The sequence below is a fragment of the Macaca nemestrina genome, chromosome 9 (assembly GCF_043159975.1).
Source record: "Macaca nemestrina isolate mMacNem1 chromosome 9, mMacNem.hap1, whole genome shotgun sequence".
NCBI classification, from domain to species: Eukaryota; Metazoa; Chordata; class Mammalia; order Primates; family Cercopithecidae; genus Macaca; species Macaca nemestrina.
In genome coordinates, this window is record NC_092133.1 from 115,907,677 (window position 1) to 115,929,658 (window position 21,982).

General features: G+C 38.1%; 1 protein-coding gene across 5 annotated transcripts in view; it reads left to right on the top strand.

The window, feature by feature from the left end:
• Positions 1-21,982, top strand: part of LOC105479981 (MAGUK p55 scaffold protein 7) — a 249,974-nt gene that overhangs the window by 138,051 nt on the left and 89,941 nt on the right. For all 5 annotated transcript variants that reach the window (XM_011738350.3, XM_071070317.1, XM_071070318.1 and 2 more), the window contains 2 exons: positions 14,916-14,993; positions 17,424-17,504. In XM_011738350.3, coding sequence (XP_011736652.2) covers positions 14,916-14,993; positions 17,424-17,504 — 159 coding nt within the window. The remainder of the gene's footprint in view (positions 1-14,915; positions 14,994-17,423; positions 17,505-21,982) is intronic.

Consider the following 21,982-nt stretch of genomic DNA (forward strand, 5'->3'; position numbering starts at 1 on the left):
GCCTCCCAACGTGCTGGGATTACAGGTGTGAGCTGCCATGCCTGGCCTAGAAAATATAACCTAACCAGTAAGCATGAGTTGCAAATTAGTGCCGCAGTGAGCTAGCTATTCATTTAGGCCCTCTAGGTTGGCAAAATATAAGAGATCTGTAAATCTCAAGTATTGGCGAGTATGTGGAACAACTTTTATGTTTTTCTGGTGGGGTGCAAATAGTTAACACCATTTTAGAAAACAGTTTGATGTTAACGTAAAAATAATTATATCCTGTGACCCAGCAATTCTTCTCATGAGAATTTATCTTAGGAAGCTATTTACGTATATGTACCAGTGAACTTTTACAAGAATAGTTTTTAGCAGCAGCGTACTTACTTATTTTTTAAATTTTAGATCAGGAGGTACATGTGCAGGTTTGTTACATGGGTGTGCTGTGTGATGTTGAGGCTTGAACTTCTGTTGAGCCGGTGACTCAAATGGTGAACATAGTATCCAATAGGCCTTTTCAACTGCTCTTCCCTTGCTTTGCTTCCCCATTATGGAGGCCCCAGTATCTATTGCTCCCATCTTTATGTCCCTGTGTACCTAATGATTAGTTCCCACTTACAAGTGAGAACATGCAGTTTAGCTTTCTATTTCAGTAGCAGAGGTATTTTGCATTTTTTTTTTTTTTTGAGACGTAGTCTCGCTCTGTTGCCCAGGCTGGAGTGCACTGGTGCCATCTTGGCTCACTGCAAGCTCTGCCTCCTGGGTTCAAGTGATTCTCCTGCCTCAGCTTCCTGAGTAGCTGGGACTACAGGCACCCACCACCATGCCTGGCTAATTTTTGTATTTTTAGGAGAGATGGAGTTTCACCGTGTTGGCCAGGCTGGTCTCAAACTCCTGACCTCAGATGATCCGCCTGCCTCGGCCTCCCAAAGTGCTGGGATTACAGGGGTGAGCCATTGCTCCTGGCCAAAACATATTACTCATTCTACACACTTCACTTCTTTCTCCCACTATAGGCAGTCAAATTCCAAGTACTTTTTTTTTTTTAACCTGATTTATTTATTTGAAAATATTTGAGTATGTACTAAGTCTCTTGCACGATCCTAGTCCCTGGGTTTATAGGTGTGAACATGATAAACCAGGGCAGCCCTCTTTTCTGCAAGAACTTATGTTAAATAAATAAAAAGTCAGCAAGACAACTTCTATGGTACTGTGCTGTGAAAGCAATAGTGATATAGGTAAGACAGATGGGATCACAGAGACCTCTCTGAAGAGGTGACATTTTAATTGAGATCTAATGTCAAGGAGTCAGCCTTAAAGATCTGGAGGCAGAGTGTTCTAAACAGAAGGAACAGCAAGTACAAAGTCCCTAAGTTGGGAAAGGGTCCGGATCTAGATTCAAGACACTGCGAAGCCCAAGGCAGCCAGAGTGTCATGAATGGAGGGAGAGGGAGGGATATGTTGAGACAGGAAAGAAAGGCTGGATCACAGGGAGGATTGGAGGTGCCGTGTGCTGGGTGGATTCATGCCTTCCTCCACCCCTGCACTACCCTCAAGATGTCCTTCTCCCTGGACCCTGTGACTGTGTCATCTCACATGACAAAAGGGATTTGGCAGATGTGATGGCGTTAAGGACCTTGAGATAGGAAGATTATCCTGGACTATTCAGGTGGGTCCAAACAATGTAATCACAAGCTCCATGTAACAGGGAAGTAGGAGGGTCATAGGAAGGAGATTAGAAAGTGGAAGCAGAGATCAGAGAGAGAGAGAGAGAGAGAGAGAGAGAGAGAGAGAGAGAGAGAATGTGGAGGGGGCATAGGCACGTACCTGCAAGACAGAAGTTACAGTGTTTTATAACCTGATCTCAGGAGGGACATCCCATCACTTTTGCCTGAATATTTCAATTCATTAGAATCAAGTCAGTAGATTCAACCCCCGAACAAGGAGAGAAGATGACGCCAGGAAGTAAATCCTGAGAAGGAGAATCTTTGGGAGCTGTTTTAGAGGCTGCCTGCTGCACACCTAATAGATGACTGTTGAACAATGAATTAGTATCCTGCTCCCCACTCTTTTTCTGAACCTCTGTTTCTCTGAACTTGGAGTTCTTTGGTCCTTTGGTGGCCATACTTGTCCACTTTCTTTCCTAAGCAGGTCTCTCTTTCCCGGTAAGTATAGAAGAATACGATGATTCAGATAGACTTTTCACATTATTTTTATCTTTGTATTTTTTTGTAAATGTTTCAGAGTCTCCTGACCCTCGGGTGGCATTTTTCTCTACTATTACCATGCATTAAAAAAAATTTTGTACTCTATATTATTTGGTTATTTCAGTGGGATTCTGAATAGGGAGCATGATCAATTCGTGGGCTCAATTCACCATCTGAAACTGCAAGGCCTTGTTCTGTGCTTTCAAGGTAGCTCTTCTTTCTTTTAGTGCAATTATTGATATTTCCACATGTAAAATATTAATTTGATGGAAAACAATGTTTCCTTTGATTCTTCAGAGAGTCGTCTTTGCATCCGTGAGGTCCAGAGCTTCATTTGGGTTTTATTATTAAGGAGTGCTTTGTATAGCTGATTCAAGAGGAAACTTCAGCCAGATTTCAGAGTAGTTGGATTTGACGGATACAACCCTGAAGGTTGAATTCAATTGCTTTCTGAATTGTGACTTGGATTTTCTGGGTGTCTAAACTGTATCAGTAAGAATGTATTAACCATCTGCCATTTGAAAGTAATCCGATTTTACCTATCTGTTGGAATGAACCAAGAGATTGTTTAAAAGCTAGAAGAAAGGCATAACAATTTTTACAATTTCCTTTCTGTAAATAAGTTTTAACATATCACCATATGATTCTAAGGACTTAGAATCTATTTGAATTAGAATTTTCTATTGAGTGAAAAGTTGGGGAAATAATTTTCTTAGAAAATAAAGGTTTTATTTTTCGTTAAAAATAAATTGCAAATATTTTCACTTAGACTTCAGAAATCAAGGATGTTTAGCTTTGAGGTGGTAGGAAATGTTGTTTAGGAACAGGAATGAAATGTTTAACTTCGGTCTAAATTTCCTCTGTCCACCCTAGGTGGACATGCAAAGAATGTAAGAATACATGCAAAATGATTACAAGTTTTTGTTTCTTACTGACCAAGGGGTGTATTTGATTATTCATGCCTGCAAAGCTTCTTGTATAATAGGAGCTTTCATGTTCTATTAAAAAAAGAATTCATAGCGAAAAATGTTTTTCATAGGAAGAAAAACATTTTAGGTAGCTCTGCCAGGAATAAGAAGGGAATGGAAGCTGTGTATTATATAAAACCTGTGGGTGGTGGGCGTGGGGGTGGGGAATGCTGTTTTTTGCACATGCTACAATATATATTTGAGTGCATTAAAATATCCCAGCTGTGATGGTAGCAGTGTAAGCAAATTACATTTTATGTTATTATACAAAGCAGAAATATAGAATAGCATTTTAGAACATAAATGTGTATGAAAGTAAAAATAGTTGAAAAATGTGTATAAGTGTGTGAAAGGATGATTTTGAAATAGGGCCATAAATAAAAGAAGATGATAATAGCAGCACTGGGCCAATGCCAGAGCGTCTTGGTCTGGGACCATGTTATAAATCGCTGAGGTTTAAATGCGCTAACGGTAGCAGCAATCAGCCAGCATGAGAAGCGTGAAAGGCAGAACTTTGGAAAAAATGTGAATAATGAAACATTAAGGGATTGAGCAAGCTTCAGTTTCATGAAATGCTAAAACCTGTTCTGTGTCTCTTTTTAAGTGAACTCTTTAAAAAATACTAGTCTTTTCCTTAAAGCTACTTTTCAGACCTCAAAATCATGGTTTTGTAGAAAAGTACCACCTGGTTCTGAGAGTCACACACATCACAAGCCTGGACCAGTGGTTTCAGGTAAATTGCCAGATTCAAAAGAACGTGTTTGTAAGGGAAAAAGTATTAATATTCCTATACCAAAGTAATATAATTCACCATGAGTTCTGCAGCCACAAAGAAATGTTAGATTTCCTTTTATTTGTTACATTCATGTATTCAGAGATCGTAGGTAGTCGTGGTTCTCAAGGTGTGACTAGTGGACCCCTGGGGGTCCCTGGGACTATTTTGTGGGGAGGCTCTTCAAGGTCTAAGCTATTTTCATGATAATATTATGATGTTGTTTGCTTTTTTCACCGGGTTGGCATCTGCACTGATGGTAAAAACACTGATGGTTTGTGCTGTCACACAAACCAAGGCCATGGCACCAAGTGGTACTAGTGAATGAATCATCATGTTCTTCATCATCGCACACTCGCAATCAAGAATAATTGGCTGCCTTAAATCTTAACCATGGTGCACTTCTCTTTACTGTCAAGTCTTTTTAATCTATAAGAAAGAGGGGAGTCCTTAGAAAGCACTTGGCTGCAAATCAGAGTTCTGGTTAGCAGAGGACAAATAGTTGTAGGATTGTGAGATTGTGAACTAAACTAGTTTCTTTTTTTCATAGGAAACCATTAGAAACTGTGTTTATGCAGATTGTGGTGTTTGGAAGACTTTTTTTTTTTTCCTAATGATCAAAGTTTGCCTGTTATTAAAAAACCAACAACAAACTGTATTGTTGCCAATGAATAAAATTCAAGCTTTTGAGCAAGTATTAGAATTTTGAAAAACTTGTATCTGCACTCTGAGATTGCTAGCTTTCTAGTACTTAAAAGCTTGTTTTTTTTTTTTTTAATGAGATTGGTGGTGATATTAATGTGTGCCTTTTTGTTGTTGTACCATGAAATGTGTAAATGTTTGGAAAATCTGCATAACTCAGTGAAGCAGTATTTTCCAAATGATCAATGCATGATATCGTGAAACTATGCATGGGTAAGTGCCATGTAGAGTGCAGGTGAGAACAAGGATTGTAATGTAAAGGCATATGGAAGGCTCAGTGATGCAGCTGCAGGGTCCACATTGCATCTCACCTCTAAGAAAGTATCAGCTGCAGAGTTTTGGTGTAGTATCAGCGAGTATCTACAATTAGCTAAAAAGGCTATGAACATATTCCTCTCTCTTCTAACTACAAGTCTGTGGGAGGCATGTTTTTCTTCATGAACTTCAACCAAAGCAGCATATCCCAGCAGATAGGATGTAGGAACTGATAGAGAATTCAGCTATTTCCTTTGTAGCCAGAAATGAAAGATATTTACAAGTCTGTCAAACAGTGCTACTCTTCAAAAACTTTTATTTTGGAAAATATATTGATTTTTCATAAGATGTCATTTAAACACATTTATTGTTATTTTAAGTGAATAAATTTTTGAAAATTCTTAGTTTTATTTTTATTTATTTTATTTTATTTTATTTTATTTTTTTGAGACGGAGTCTCACGCTGTTGCCCAGGCTGGAGTGCAGTGGCGCGATCTCGGCTCACTGCAAGCTCCGCCTCCTGGGTTCACGCCATTCTCCTGCCTCAGCCTCCTGAGTAGCTGGGACTACAGGCGCCCGCCACCGCGCCCGGCTAATTTTTTGTATTTTTAGTAGAGACGGGGTTTCACTGTGGTCTCGATCTCCTGACCTTGTGATCCGCCCACCTCGGCCTCCCAAAGTGCTGGGATTACAGGCTTGAGCCACCGCGCCCGGCCAGTTTTATTTTTAGTATTACAAATTGTCAGTAGATATAAGCACATAGAATTCTTTAAGATACTCAGTGAATTTTAAGAAAGTAAAAGGGGTTCTGAGGCCAAAAAAGTTGAGAATTATTGGACTATGTTCTGAACAACAAATCGAACAGTGCTCAAAGAGGGAGTTTTAATTTTCTCCAATCACTGCATCAAAATATGTTACATTGAAGCTAACTTTTGTCTCTTTTAACAAAATTTCTGGCAGTCTGTAGCTTCCAAGACATTTTCAATTATTAAAAGCTCAATTTAGTATTCCTTTGTGTTCACCTCTGATCTAAGTCTCACCTCGTCCCATCCCTAGTTATCAGCCAGGGGTAGGGGAGTTGGCTTGGGGATTGGGGAGAGTGTGCTCTTCTTTTACCCCCACTTCCCCAATATTCTTTGGAAGCTGGGACTGGTTTGCTTCTGAAAGGAGATGCAGTTCTTCTATTGTGTTGGGGCAGGGAGACAGAAATTAGCCACATTATTGCCTCTTCTCAGGCCAGCACTGACCAGCATTCATACTCTTTGTGGAAGTGCTCGAATGTTGCATTTCTCCTATAGCGCACGACTTGTGCAACCCAAAACCTCCTGTAGTGCTATAGGCTGAATTATCTGCAGGGTGGCTTAAGCCCAACTACCTTCAATGGGGTCCATGTGACTTGCAGTATCTCATGCATCATTTGTAGGCCAAGCAACTGTCGGCCTCTACTGTTCCCTCTCTCTGTTCCACCATCCTGCCTCATTTCCCTTGTCCCCTTGATTAGAGAAGCACAAAAGGCAAATCAGCTAGTCTGCTGCCTGCATAGGAGCTGGAGAACATCCTCTGTCTTCTTCTGTATACCCCCATTATCTATAAGGTCTTGGAGACTTACTTCCATTATTCTACTCTTCACTAGGCTGTGGACCTCCCGCTGTCCCTTCTTTCCCTATTTCCATAAGACAATTTCCATTCTGTAGTCATATGTATGTATGTGTATATGAAATTTGTATTTCAATATATAAATTTCACATACACATTCTGGGAAGTGGCAGATAGAAGATAGTTGATGGTTATATTTCATCCATCTCTTTGGCTCTAGAGAAGTGTATGTTTCAGCTGTTGGGAGTTTTTCTTAGGACATGGGACTTAACACTTCTTTTTCCTCAGCTTTGGGGACTAGTCATCAGTTTTGGGGCAAGAAGAAAATGATTGCGTTTATCATCCTCTTCCACTGTGATTCCAGGGTGTTACCAACTGTGCAGGATTAGAGGATTAATATATCCACTTAGCACTAACTAGTAATAACCTTTTAACGTCTATTTTATGTGAGGCGTTGGGCTCTGAGCAAGGGATCTAGTGGTGAACTCTAGGGACATTGTGCCTGATCTATGAATTTCATTACCAATGGGGGTAGAGACAGGCATAAACAGATAAATATAATAAATCTATAAATACAAAGTCTAATAAGGATAGTGAACAAAAAGAATAGGAAGCCATCAGACTTAATAATGAAGGAGAACTGATTTTGATTGGATACGACTGTCGGGAAAAGTTTTGTGCAAGTGACATTTTAGATAAGACTCAAAGATGAATGTGGGTACCCACAAGACTCAGGAACACTGCAGGCAGAGAGGTTGCCTTGAGGTAGGAGAGACTCTGGGTGCTTGAGGATCTAACGTAAGGTCCCTGTGGGTAGAACCTGATGGAGAGTGGCTTGAGATGGAAGTCTGCAGGGGCCAGGGCATGCAGAGCCCGAGATTGGGCTGGAGTTTCAAGTGCGTTGGCAGGCATGCCCTTCATCTCAAGAGCAGTGGCAAGCCACCAAAGGACTGAAATAAGGAAGTGACAACCAATTTATGATTGCTGGGTATTTCCATTGTGAATAAAGTTTGATTCCTGTCCAATAATCATTTTCCATACAGTCACATTGGAATACACTCCACATTCCCTAACCAGATCCTAGCTCATCTCAAAATTATGTGAGCTTTCTTACTAATTTCAACAGAATTTGGGCTTGTGGGCAGAGGGTCTTTGGATTCCCAAATGATAGGCAGATGAGAGCTGACAACAGTGATAGCTAGCCCTCTATGGTCTTTGAAGTGATTCTCATGGTTACTCTTTTCCTGTCCTCTCCTTTCCTCTCCTTTCCCCTCCTCTCCTCTTTTTTCTTTTCTTTTCTTTTTTTGAGACCAAGTCTCACCCTGTCGTCTAGGCTGGAGTGCAGTGGCGCAATCTCAGCTCACTGCAACCTCTGCCTCCCGGGTTCAAGCAATTCTCCTGCCTCATCCTCCCGAGTAGCTGGGATTACAAGCACACTGCACCACACCTGGCTAATTTTAGTATTTTTGGTAGAGACAGGGTTTCACCATGCTGACCAGGCTGGTCTCGAACTGCTGACCTCAGGTGATCCTCCTCCCTCCGCCTCCCAAAGTGCTGGAATTACAGGTGTGAGCCACCACGCCCGGCCGATTACTCTTTTTCTAAGAATCTTTCCACCTCACTGTTATACTTTTTCTTGTGTGAGGATTTCATTCTGTCTTCTCACCAAAGATAGAACTTTCTTCTTTGGGAACAGGGCAGCTAGAGCTGTGGGTGCTTCAGGACAGATCCTTTTTGAAGCTGTTAATCAACTTGTAGATCTAGATTTTTCATCACACCCCTCATTCCTCCTGGAGTTCTCCTTTTGATACTCTCAGTTTGGTCTTGTACCCTTTCCATCGCTTGCCTTTTGCGGTGATCACAGTTAATGTCTGCCTTTCCTGTGTCCATTTCTGGTGGTCACAGTTATTGTCTGCCTTTCCTGTGTTCATCCAGGCTTTCGTTAGCCCTGCTGCCACTGCCTTCATTCGAGTCCTCTTTTTACTTCGACTGTTTTTGAAGAAATGTCAATAGAGATGGCATTTGGTTGCCTGAACTCAGAAATTCTCTTCTTGAATATAGGTGATACCAATTAATCTTTGATGTTGATCTTTAGGTCTTGATTGTATCATAGGTATATGCAACATGGTATAGTCAAAGGGAGATGAATATCTCCTCTTACTAGGAATACCAGTGGAAGCAAGCAGGGGAATTGGAAATAAATATCATTTATTAGGTGTTTGCTATTTTCCAGGACTTGCATGAAGCTCTTTTAATGGTGACTTTCATTCTCACAGTAACCCTAGTTAATAGGTACGATTATTATCCTGTTTTAAATATGAGAAAACTAAGGCATAGAAAGTTAAATAAGTTGCTTAAGGGTAAGTAAGGGGCCCAATTGGGATTTAAACTCATGTATTTTGACTTCAAGACTCTCAGTAAATTATGTTGATACTTCATTTTTTTAAAACTGAAAATACTATAAGTTGTTTATGTTTTTTAGTCCTTTTCCTTTTTTCTATGGAGATAGCAGTTAAATCTCTACAATATAATGGGCCTATATGTTTATCTTGGGGGCAGCAAGGAAAACAATAGCTGGAAGAGTACATCTGATTTCACAACAGGTTTGGGGATAGAGGCAGTGTGGTGGCTGCTGAGAGGAGATGCAACTGCTTAAGTCCATTGTGTTTGCAAAGAAAGGGAAGCCTGAGGAACCCCAGAGTCATCTGCACTGGGCAGTGACCAGTGTTTTTTAGATTTCTTACCACTAGAACCATATCCTCCTAACAGGTTTTCTGTTCCTCATCTTACCTGCTACCTCCCTTCCTCCCCACATCTCTCCAAGGAAAATGGAGTGAAGCACAAATTGGCCCAAGGATCTCCTATTCTTTAGTTACTTTTTTTTTTTTGGAGACAGGGTCTGGCTCTGTCGCCCAGGCTGGAGTACAGTGGCACAATCTGAGTTCACTGCAACCTCCGCCTCCTGGGCTCAGTCAGTCGATCAGTCTGCCCACTTCAGTCTCTTGAGTAGCTGGGACTACAGGTGTACACTACCATGCCTGGCCAATTTCTGTATTTTTTTGTAGAGATGGGGTTTCACCATGTTATCCAGGCTGGTGTTGAACTCCTGGGCTCAAGCAGTCTGCCTGCCTTGGCCTCCCAAAGTGCTGGGCTTACTGGTGTGAGCCACCGCACCTGACCTTTAATGGCTATTTATTTATTTAATGAATAAAGTCTTAAGTCCTTTAGCATCAATCACCCATCTGTATTTGAGATTATTTTCCTAGAAAATGCATGCAAACAAATTGTGTATAGTTTCCAGGAGTTCATGAATCAACTGAGAGTCATCCGTGAACTCTCCTAGCCATAGATCCCCGACTCACCACGTTTTAAGATGGTTCATTCCATCTTTTGTTACAAAACTAGTTTTAAGCTCTAATTACAGTTTGTTAAAATGTAAACTGCAAACAAGTGTACAAGGTAATTGATTGCTACTTGTATGTTGAAACCTGAGTTCCATAATGTCATCTGTAGTAACATCCATCTAATCAAAAATTTAACAGTTCCCAGGTCATCAACAATTACTGAAATGTAGATTTTTGAAGAATGGCAACTCTGATCATTGTAATATGTGGGGAGTGAAAAATAAATGTATGTAGAAATTTGGGGTTGTTTCAAAATGGGGCAGATTTTATATCTCTGGATTGGAGAATTTAAGTTTTGGGGTTTTTTTCCCCCAACTAACTCAGATTTTCCAAAGAAATGTTTAATGCCCTGGCTACTTTCTCTAGAATATTGTTCTGGGAACTAAGGGAATCTGATCTGTAGAAAATGTTCTGAGAAGTGGTTTCAAATAGAATCACTGCATTTTCAACCAAAATGAAAATGTTGATGGTTTGTTGCTTTTTAATAATTTAACTTAAGCCTAAAAACTGTTTTTGGTGCTTTGTATTTTGTAGACTTTATAGGCATGTTCCTTATAAGAATTATGCATCTGTGTAGAGATGTTGCAAACACCCTGGCCGGAATTGAAGGCAAAGTACCAGTTGCTCCCGGCGATTCCTGTGGGAAGGCTTTATTTGTTTACATTTTTACTTCTGACTGTGTAGTTTGAGCAAAGGTACAGCCTCCAAGTTTTTAGGCTTTATGATGTACACACACAGAGTAGCTACTTTTCTGGGGCTACGTTGTGAGTGAGTGGGAAGATGAGAAAACTTTAAACTACTAGGGAGATGACAAAGAAGCTGGTCTGGCCCTTCCTGGGATTAGGTAGGAACAAGAGAAAGTCTGCTTTAAGAGTTTGTAACCATCCATGGACTGGTTGGTCTATGGCTTAGGATTTGAGAGTTTTATCCACCAAGTCCAGGGGTCCTACATTGTAAAGTTAGCGAAGTGGCCGGTGATATTTCAAGGTCACGCATCAGAAGTAAATACATATTTCTGAAAGGATTGTGTCCCGTGGATTTTCTTTTTTAGTACCCAGAATCTTCTCCCCACCCCCAGGATTTTAAATATGGAGGTAGATAGGTGTATGCATGCATGTGCTAATTCTAGATCCAGTACCACTAATTAACATGCTGAAGAGTCAAACTACTGAGCAGTAATTTTCAATACTTTTTTGTACTCGTAATAGAAGCCAATAAAAGGATTACAACTTTAGTTTACTTAATGTAATATAATTCAGATAGCCATGGTGGAATCTGTACATCATCGACAGGTATAAAACACATGACTGCATTGGGGGGTACTTTATTCATAGTTTAATTATTGAAGCTTTATTTTTAAAAGTTCTACTGTGTGCGTAACTAAAACAGATTTCCTCACTAAAATTAAACATTTATTTTTAGGAAGTTTGTAAATGAAGGTAACTCTGGCTTCCTTATGAGAACTGCTTACATATTAAAATGATTTTTATTTTTACTGACGTTTTCTGATTACAACTGTAATTATAGAAAAAAAACCCTTATGGACATATACGTAGGGCATAATGTATATAGATTTTGAAATGTCCTTTTTTCCTAATAGTGCATTTAATATATTTTAGCATGTCCTGACTTTTAGGATCTTGTGTTTGAATAACTGTTATATAAAATTAATTTAACCAGATTTCCCCTTTTCTCCAGACTTCTTCACTCCTAACTCCTTTCCTCCCTCATCTCCTTCTCTGCTTCCTCCTCTTCTAGTTGCTCAGGGGAGAAAAATGAAGTATACTTTTTTTTTTTTTTTTGAAATGGAGTCTCGGTCTATAGCCCAGGCTGGAGTGCAGTGGTGAGATCTCGGCTCATTGCAACCTCCGCCTTCTGGGTTCAAGCCGTTCTTCTGCCTTAGCCTCCCAAGTAGCTGGGACTACAGGTGCCCGCCACGACGCCCAGCTACTTCTTTGTATTTTTAGTAGAGACGAGGTTTCACCATGTTGGCCAGGCTGGTCTCGTACTCCTGACCTCAAGTGATCTGCTCGCCTTGGCCTCCCAAAGTGCTGAGATTATAGGCATGAAGCCACCACACCCGGTCTGAAGTGTACTTTTATTACGTGATTGAATTTGCAAAGGGAAATGTTTAGTTAAAATAAATGAGATTTTGCAGGTTTGGCTACACCTGATACTTAATAATAGATGCTAGATTGCTCATTGGTGATGAAACCACATCTTTGGTTATATATTTGTCTACTAGATCCCAAAATGTTCCCACTTAGGGAAATTTGTCACCCTGTATCAGAGTAAATTTTTCTGGGATATAAAGAGAAATTATAGACTGCATAAAGTTATGTCATGTTCTCCAAGAAGAAAGCTACTGGCGCCATGTGGGTATTTAAATGTAAAGTAAATAAAATTAAATAAAATTAAAAATGCAGTTCCTCAAGTCAAGCCACAGCTCAAGTGCTCAAAAGCCACATGTGGCCAGTGGCTAACCATATTGGACAAACGGCTATAAAACATTTTCACCATCACAGGCAGTTCTATTGGATAGCCTTGGGGTAAAGTCTATATGTGTTGCCTGTTAATTAGAATTTAAAAATCATTTTTTTCCTTTTGGTTATCATAAATAGTAATAAAAAGCAGAATTTCTGTCAATATTTTTAGAAACAGCAAACAGCTCAAAATTATTTAGAGTGAATTTTTACTCCCCTGCCAACTTAATTTTTAAAATGATGCAGTAAAGTAAAAGACATATCAACACAGGGTTACCAGCACTTTGAAATTCTGGAACATTTAAAAAATGTTTGACATGGTACAAAATCCAGGAGTGGGCAGGCTAGGGGTGGGATATTCTATCAATTGGGTCAGGATCTAGAAAAGATGATGGAAGAGAAACTGACTATTTGTAAAAGACGCTCAGAAGAAGCAAATGAAGTGGAGAAATAATGTATTTATTTGGGGCACATACTTTTATGTTATAATTAGAGTATTCATGGAAATTAACCTGGGAAAATTGGAAGCCATCAGAAAGAAAACACAAGGGATGAAGAGGAACCACCAATGAGAAAGAAAATATAAGGGATGGAGAGGAACCACCAATGATCCTCTAGTCAGGGGAAACAATCACTGGGATTTGTTATATTTCTTTCCAGCCTTCCTTTCTATGCCCTACAAACAGGCCATAGTGATTAGGCAGCGAAGGATGGCAGTGAAGAACACAGACAAGATGTTAGTCTGAGAGGAAAACTGGGTGATTAGGAGCTCCAACACTGAGCCAGATGGCTTGAGCTTGAAATCTCAGCTCTGCCTTCTTACTGTCTGCAAGAACATAGCAGCTTGTTTAACTCCTATTTATCTGTGAAATGAGATGGTCCTGCTGTCTACCTCTTTATGTTCTTGTGAGAATTGAGGAATTAAAATATTCAACTCATTAAAGACTATGTTACTAGTATTGCTGACCTATTAGGTGAGTAGTACAGGCACATGGTAAGTTCTTAATAAGTCTCTATGTTTATTATAGCAGGGAAGCAGACATTTAAACAAGTGACTGCAGTGAGGTTAGATAAGTTTTGTGATAGGGTGAATTCAGCAGTGAAGTTAGATGAGTTGTGTGATAGGGTAAGTTTTCTATGATAGTATACGTTGAGATGACTTAATTCTTGATAATTATTTAAACAAAGTGAATTTAGCTTAGTATGATTGGTTTTTGTTTTAAATGATGTGTTCATAGTTTCTCAAATCAAATCTAATTTTTTATAGCTTGTAGTCTTTAAAGTTTGTTTATTACCTCGATATGATACATCTTTAAAGGTTCTAAGATACTAAGTAAAAATGTCGCTCTGATAATTCTGGTAATATCATAAGTGTCAAAATTCTTTCCCTGAAGCTTTACATTGTGTACCAGGTTGCCAAAAATGTAATAGAATCCTCTCTTAGCAATAGCATCTGGCTAATCAGAATAAAATTTATCTTCCAGACTTTTACAATGGAGTTTGGTTAGCTTTGAGTATAATTAAAGAGTGTATTACTTGATACCTATTAAAGACAGGAAATTGTGAGGTGCAACTGTTTTTCGTATATGGTGGGGGACATTTTTCTTCAACTATAAAAAGAGACTAAAGTGAGTTTTCAAGTATAAAATGTGAAAGGACAGCTATACAAGAGCTGAAATAGATGAAACTGAAGTGCTGACAGTTATGTGTTTGTCAACAGGTCTTTTGTTTCTCAACCTTCTGCTAGATTTTTTAAGGAACTCAGTCTGTCTTACATGGCATTTACGTAGATTCTTGCCTTTGTGTTTCTTGGGTCACAATAATGGGAGATGAAGGACTAATTTTAAAAATTTATTATTATAAGTATTGTACAATATGAAAAATGATCTCATTTATGCTAAATAATTATAAGAAATGTCACTAGCTATGAGAAATCCCTTCGTTTCTTAGAAATTTGAAGTTGAGGGGGAAAGTTGGCAATTTCAAAGAAAAGAATGAATAAATATAATAAAAGGAACAGTGTGCTTGGGCAGATGTTCCTGGATGTGGCACCCAGGCGCAAATAGTGCCAGCTTCTTCCCTCTTGACAGTGATTCCATACCAACCTGCCAAAATGCGGCTGGCAGTTTATTGCTTTGCTTTAATCATAATTCACATTTTTAGCAGGAATATAAACTGCAACTGATACTTGAAATATTGCAGCAATAGATTTTAGATATAATAGACATCACAAAACTTACATGTTTATTGAGGAGAAAGACAAAGGCTTAGGTTTCAAGTGGGTTCTGTTTGATAAAGACTGTTTTTTTCCATCTGACTCCATGTTGTAAACACTGGGCCATAGTAATAGATGAATTAGGCACACATACATGTCACCTGTGGGTTTATATTAGCATATACAAACATGTTACATGTATGTAATATGTCATAAACATATAACTTTAGGATATCCAAGGATTCAGATTCTCTTTTCAAGTATAACAGTGTACAGCTATCTGACATTGTTCGCTACCAGGTGAACTTATATGCATTTGATTTTCTTCCAGATTCATGAAAAACTACACTACTATGAGAAGCAGAGTCCGGTGCCCATTCTCCATGGTGCGGCGGCCTTGGCCGATGACGTAAGTGTGCCTCTCCCAGCTCACCGGGACGTGTCTGCTGCAGACCTGGCCCAGGCAGAACCTGTCCTAGTGCAGACAGACGCCTGTGATCCTATGAGTGAAAAGCAGAAGAGGTTACAAATGTTTCAAGGAGTCCTGTCATCACTGAGCTTATGTTAATATTATGTTGATTTTCATTCACTTTCCTGTTCTAAAAATTTTGCATGTAGCTACTCTCTTGTTCTGCTTTGGTAACTACGTAATAGGAATTTTAGGCTTTAAACTGGTGGAGAGAGAGAAGCTGTCAGCTGTTGGTGTTCTGAGAAAGTCACAGACAAGAGGAATGTTATGGAGAAATAAAGACAAATGAGATAGCTCTATTGCTGACAGTACTAAAAAATGACAGATACTAGGATACGAACGAGGCATAGGAAATACATAAAAAGACAGGATTGTTTTTATAATGGATTATAAAACATAGTAATGATTTATGGATATTAGGCTTTTCCAAATTACCTTCATAACCAAAAAATAAATTTTAGAAGCAGTTGGCATTGATGGAATAGTTAATTTCCTGTAGCTATAATTTTATTTTAAACTTGGGGGAAGGGAACTAGCTCGCTGATTCTTACTGTTAACTTTCGGACTCGGATGAATTGAGAACACACCTGGATAAACTATAAAGGACACGAAGCTGGAATAGAAATATGTTTAGTGCGAAGGCTAGTTTTAGTGATATCCTGTAGCTTATTTGTTGCTTTTAATATTTTTTTCCTTTATTTTTGATAAGACAAGCTGTAATTCAGTGTGGTGAAATATTCAGGCCATAATATAATTAAAAAATTGGCCATCTTGAGAAGTTGATTTTATTTGAACTCCTTTGCATTCTAATTTAGAAAATACACATAGGTAATAAATATGCAAGTTCCATGCTATTTGTTTAGTTCCCATTTTTCTTTCTGTTTTTATCTACAAAGATTACAAGTATGTTTCAATATATATTTAATGAGGAAGCTTACGTCTGCATTATCGAAACAAAACTTTTTAAAGGAAGGCGAATAAAGATGTAGATACACTTGCTCAAGTAAGGCACAGTTGCCACCTAAGAAAACCTTAGAAAAGTCAGTTTTAAAACATTTACTATTCAGAGTTTTGGGAAACATTTGTTTATAAACCTATGTTGTGTGGTCCAATCATATTGCAACAATATTCCTTTATAAAAAATTAGAGACTGCTGTGTAAATATGATAAACCATAGTATCTTATAATTTGTCAGAGCAGTATATTTAAATGTTAAAATATGTTATGTTTTAAGTGACTAAAGTGTGCAAATGACCTTTGTGTCTTTTTGTAAGTTAAAAACGCTGTAGAAATATTACCTCAAAAAAGTAAAAGCAATGTTTGAAAGGTAATTAATGACTATAATTTTCTATGATTTTATTTTTGGTGTATAATTTATATTATGCCCTTCTTTTAGAGAAAAGTCCTTTTCCAGAGATAAGAACAATTATTTTTAACTTGGTAGAAAAAGTAGGGGCAAATGGAAATTTCATGCAAGGTTTTAAGATGAGTTTTTAAATAATAATACATTCATATATATACCACATATTTCATAATTCTAGCCTTTTTTCCTGTTTGAATCTTGCTTTTCTTATGAAAATTATGGGATCTTTCCTATAGCCTGAAATTGAATTGGAATTTCGATAGGAATATATCAGGAATATCTCTTAATGGAAGACATGGGGCAGGTTTGAAGTTGTAACACTTTCTTTATGTAGAACCCAAATGGGAATTCTTGGTTATTATAGTAGAGTACAGTCAGCATTTTTGGTACCAGGGTAGCTGTCAACCCATTATAGCTCGTTTTACGATTGGTATTATGATTGGTTGGCATTTAACAGATTTATTCATCTGTATAGGTAAACATAATAAAAGTTTCAGGCCATTTGCTCTATTAGGGACATTCTAATTATTTTTACCCTAGCTCTAAACAGCACAGCTACTGTGGGTTTTTGGAATCCCCGTGGGTTTTTGGAAACCCTGTGGGTTTCGCCACCTCATTCAGAAGCTCTGTTTTTGTTGGGGGGTGGGGGAGGTTACAGTGTCAAAGCTTTATCCAGTTCTTACAAGTGGTCCTTTGTCTAGGTGCAAAAGACCATTCACATGGACGAAGTGCTGGGGTTTGCCCTCCTTGCAATAAATCGGAAGGTGATCTGGCTGATACGATTACTTGATTTGTACTCAGCCGAGAGCCTGCGCTCGGATCTGGACTACCAAAGGCCCTAAAAGGAAGAGCAATGATTGATGATCTGTTTTTTTTTTCTTATGCTGACCTCTCCTTAAAGATTGGAAAGCAGTAGCGTTGAGCAAGTCAGGTTCTCAGTTGTCACACACCCAGTCCCACAATGCTCTTACTAAACGTTCTTTACATCGATGTAATCTCCCTTGCAGCTGGCCGAAGAGCTTCAGAACAAGCCATTAAACAGTGAGATCAGAGAGCTGTTGAAACTACTGTCAAAACCCAGTGTGAAGGTGAGGACATGTTACGCTGGTAATAAATACCTTCAAACAGGGCCACTTTCTGAGCCTTCAGATGAATTTTGTTTCGAGCATCAATTCTCAAGTAAATGTATTTCAAATAGGGCACAGTATTCTAATAGCCTAAATCCTATTAATGAGAAAGAGGTGAGCTTTTGATTATAATGTGATGAGAAACTGCAAAATACTCTTATTGGGAAGCTCAGAATTTAAGTTCTGACAAATATTATGTAGCTTCAAGGTCATTTTCGTTTTAAATAAAGTTAAGAGTACACTATACAGAACCTACTAGTAATTTTGTTTAGGTCTATTTTACTTGGATAGTTAACGGGATTCCAATATGTTTGACAAATATACCTATTTTTCTGTAGGATCATTTCAGCATTCCTCTTTCTTTCCCCATTCACCTCCCCATTTCCTGTCCCTTTACTAATTTACGTTTCAAAATGTCATTCCGTTTTACAGAGAAGAGCACTTTTCCAGTGTAAAATACTCATAAAATATTGGCAGACAGATTTCAATTCTCCCTTTCCCATTGCCTCCTAAGTTTATCACTTATTTTTCCTCCAAATGTGATCAGTTTACAGCAGGCATTTCAGAATTTTCCTGTAGTTATTCTGAGGTCATTACTGCACTAAATCCTGCACTGTATACATTTTGGACTTGACTCTGTGGCAATTATGTGTCAGATATTGTTCTGTGAGTCAGAATTACATATGGATTACATAATTACATAATTAAAATGCTCATTTAACTTGTGGTGATTACTGGTGAGCATATGTAGAGTGTTGGATGAAAATTTCTTCCTAGATACAAAAACTAGTTTCTACTTTTCTTGAGAAATAACTTTCGGAATTGTGCCATACTTGGTTTTGAATTTATTTTTATAAAAAGAGAGATGGTATTAAATAAAAGATGAGGTTAAAAACATGCGTGGACTATAAGCCCTAATCTCTGTAAGTAAATAGAAGTACATGAATGTATTGCTGTAAAAGCTAAACAGGCTATGATTAGTGATGTGAGGGTAATTGATTTGTAGTGCTTTAGGAAGTTTATTAAATTTTTGTTCTGAAAGAGCAAGGATCAGATTAGAGCAGAAAAGTTCCTTGATGTTAAAGACAAATTATGTAAAAACGTTAAGGAGATTTTTAGCCACAGAATGTTCTGAAGATTTCTTCATTTGGTCTTAGACTGCACCTGAGAAGTTAGTGTCACCCAGGGGAGGGTGAGGTTAGCTATGAGTAGCTTGTTAAACTCCTTTTTGAGTTTATTGTTTTGGTTCAAGGGTATTAGAAATGAAAACAGCATGTTTCAGACAAAAAATATCCCCAATCATGGTATTTGGTTCAAGAGTGTTTCAAATGGAATAGCTAATTATGCAATATTATACTGGATGAGAACTGGTATTTGGCTCAAGAGGGAGGTATGACTTTAGACGTTATTAAGAAGGGCCATTTGATAAAATTTTATAATAATTAGTTACATTTTATTATGTGGAAAATATTTTAGGTAGATAATTCGGTTATTTTTCTTTTTATCTAGCAGTGTGACTAAAGAATGGTGTAAAGTTAGCATGAAATACATATATTCATATGTGTAGAAAATAGGTAATATTCCAGGATACATGATGTTTCGTTTGGCAACGTCGGTTTGTAGTTAGCTAGTCTTGGGAAGAAAATATCTTTTTTCCCTTTTTGATCTAACATTGCTTTTCTTGAAGTCATTCTTATTATGTACCATCACTTTGACCTCATTTCCATATTACTTTAACAAGTTAAGCCCCCAAATAAATTTTAGACTATTTCAGGATATAATCAGTTAATCTATTTTTGCCCTGGGAGTAAACTAAAATCTTTTCTTGTTTGTTTTCCTTTTAAACAGAAGCAAGGTATGTAGGTTGTTAGTTGAATTGACAGTTAAAATATGAAAAATATAACTCTAGTGTGTTAATTTGAATATTATCTTTAATTTCTAGTGGATTAGAGAAGTTACTTACTTTTTAAAGATTTGCTATTTCATTTTAAATACTTAATTCATTGGACTGAAAAGGAAGTTGAAGTATATCTTCAAAGTAATAGAACTTTAAGAAAACAGATACACACACACACACACGAGTGCACACACACACACACAACCAAATATGCACCCACTCTGGGAAGATAACACACATATTCCACACATCTGCCAATTATTTCTGAAAATTTTTATAACTTTCTTTGGCAGTTTATAAATGTCACCAGCAACAGATCTTCACTCATCCATTTATTCTTAGATTTTCTTTCTTCTAATGCCTAGTGTGTGCCAGGCCCTATGGATGCAGATTATAGAAGATGTATGTGCACTAGTGAAGGTAATAGGAGAAATACTGGATTTAAAAGAGGGAGTGCATAGAAATGATATGGAATACATAGGAATGGCGCTAAACCCAAACTTGGGCAGGGGGAGAATATTGAAGAAAACTTTACAGAGGAAGTGGCATGTAAGTTGAGACCTTATGTTGGAGTTTGAGGGAATCAGAAGGGGACAAAGGAGTGGGAGATGGGTCGGGGGTGGGATGTGAAAAAGAAATGATTTAGGTACAGGGAAGAGCATGTAAAGTCCCATAAAGGAAAACTTTAAGTTTGAAGATGCGAAAATGCAAAACCAGCCTCAGAACAGGCAAACAGTGGCTTGCGAAGGAAGAAAGGGTGAGAGTTTGGAGCTGGGGAGTCAACCTTTTGAGTAGGGTTTGCCCAGGACAGTTGGCTTCATGCCTGCAATTCCAGCATTATTAGTAATAGCCTTTCTCCCACTTTCAATTGTTTCCCTATTTGGGTGATAAATTATATGGCCACACCTGAAATCGTGAGCTTTTTTAAAAAGTGGAAAGCCATTGAAAGGATTTGAAGCAGGAAGTGACATGTCCCTCCATATGTAGTCTACAGACCAAGCTTTTGAGGAGTTTGGTGGTGTAGAATGGCAGAAATGCAATACTGAATGGAGGAAGGCCAGTGGGAGCCTGTAGGAGTAATTCACGTAGAACACTAGCACTTTGGGAGCCGAGGTGGGCTGATCACCGGAGGTCAGGAGTTCGAGACCAGCCTGGCCAACATGGTGAAACCCCATTTCCACTAAAGATACAAAAATTACCCGGATATGGTGGGGGTGGCGGTGGCAGGTGCCTGTGATCCCAATTACTTTGGGAGGCTGAGGCAGGATAATCACTTGAACCTGGGAGATGGAGGTTGCAGTGAGCTGAGATCACGCCACTTCACTCCAGCCTGGGTGAAAGAGTGAAGCTCCGTCACACACACGCGCGCGCGCGCACACACACACACACACACACGGCACACGATTGAGGTCCTAATGAAAGAATGTGGGATGGGTGGAAGGAACCATGGGGGATAGGCAGCTTGAGGGACAATTTTAATACATGGTCTTGGAATAACAAATAGTCTGGGAAAAATAAGAAAAGTCGCCACTAGAATGAACTCCAAATAGATTAAAACTTTAAGTGTAAAATGTTGAACCTTAAGAATCTTTTTAATTGAAAAAATATATATTAGAAGAAAATTTGCAAGTTACATGATCATGGAATAGAAATGCATTTGATCCACAAAGACAGGAATACACACATACAGACACAAAGACACACCAATAAAGGAAAGAATATTTTAAAATCCGTAAGTGAGATTAGAAGGAATCATTTATCAATACATATGATTTATGATGTTTGTCCTTAATAAGACGTGATAATTTATTACATTCACTTTTACTTTTTGCAGAGTGACTTGATAAAGACTTAAAAGGAAACAGAAATATTCTTTTTTGATAATACATAATTGTATTTTTCATTTAAATTATAAAGAAAGTAGAAGCCCCTATCCTCATTGTTTTATTAGTGAGGATGAATATCTTTTCCTATGCTTTTATGTTTTTATTTCTCCTGCAAATTGCATGTTCATATACCTCTAGGGATAACTGCTCTTGGCTGGCTGCATTATCTTTCAACCCTTTCTGTATATATAAATATTAAATACATTTTTTTTCCAGTATATTCTGTGGGATCATAGAATGCACTACTTACTGTGATTTTTTTTTTTTTTGGCTTTTAAATTTTTGGCATTTTGTAGCCTTCTCTTTATGTCAACAAAATTATCTATTTAACTTACTCCTTACAGATGAACCTTTGTTATTTCTGCTTTTCTGCTGTTTAAATAACACTATGATGCACATCTTTTGTATATTAGAGGATTTTATGGAATATTTTGTCAAAATAAACTTTAATTAGGACAGTAAATTATTGGGGCATACATAATGTTCGTACATTTTACAGTTTTGATCCTTATTTCCAGCTTGTTGTTGAGACAGACCTTCTTGAGCACCTGCAGTGTAGTGCATGAGAAGGCCTGTTTCCCTATGCAGTTGCAATTTATATGCAATTAATTGCATAAGCTCTTTTCGACTAATATTCTTTCTTTCTTTCTTTTTTT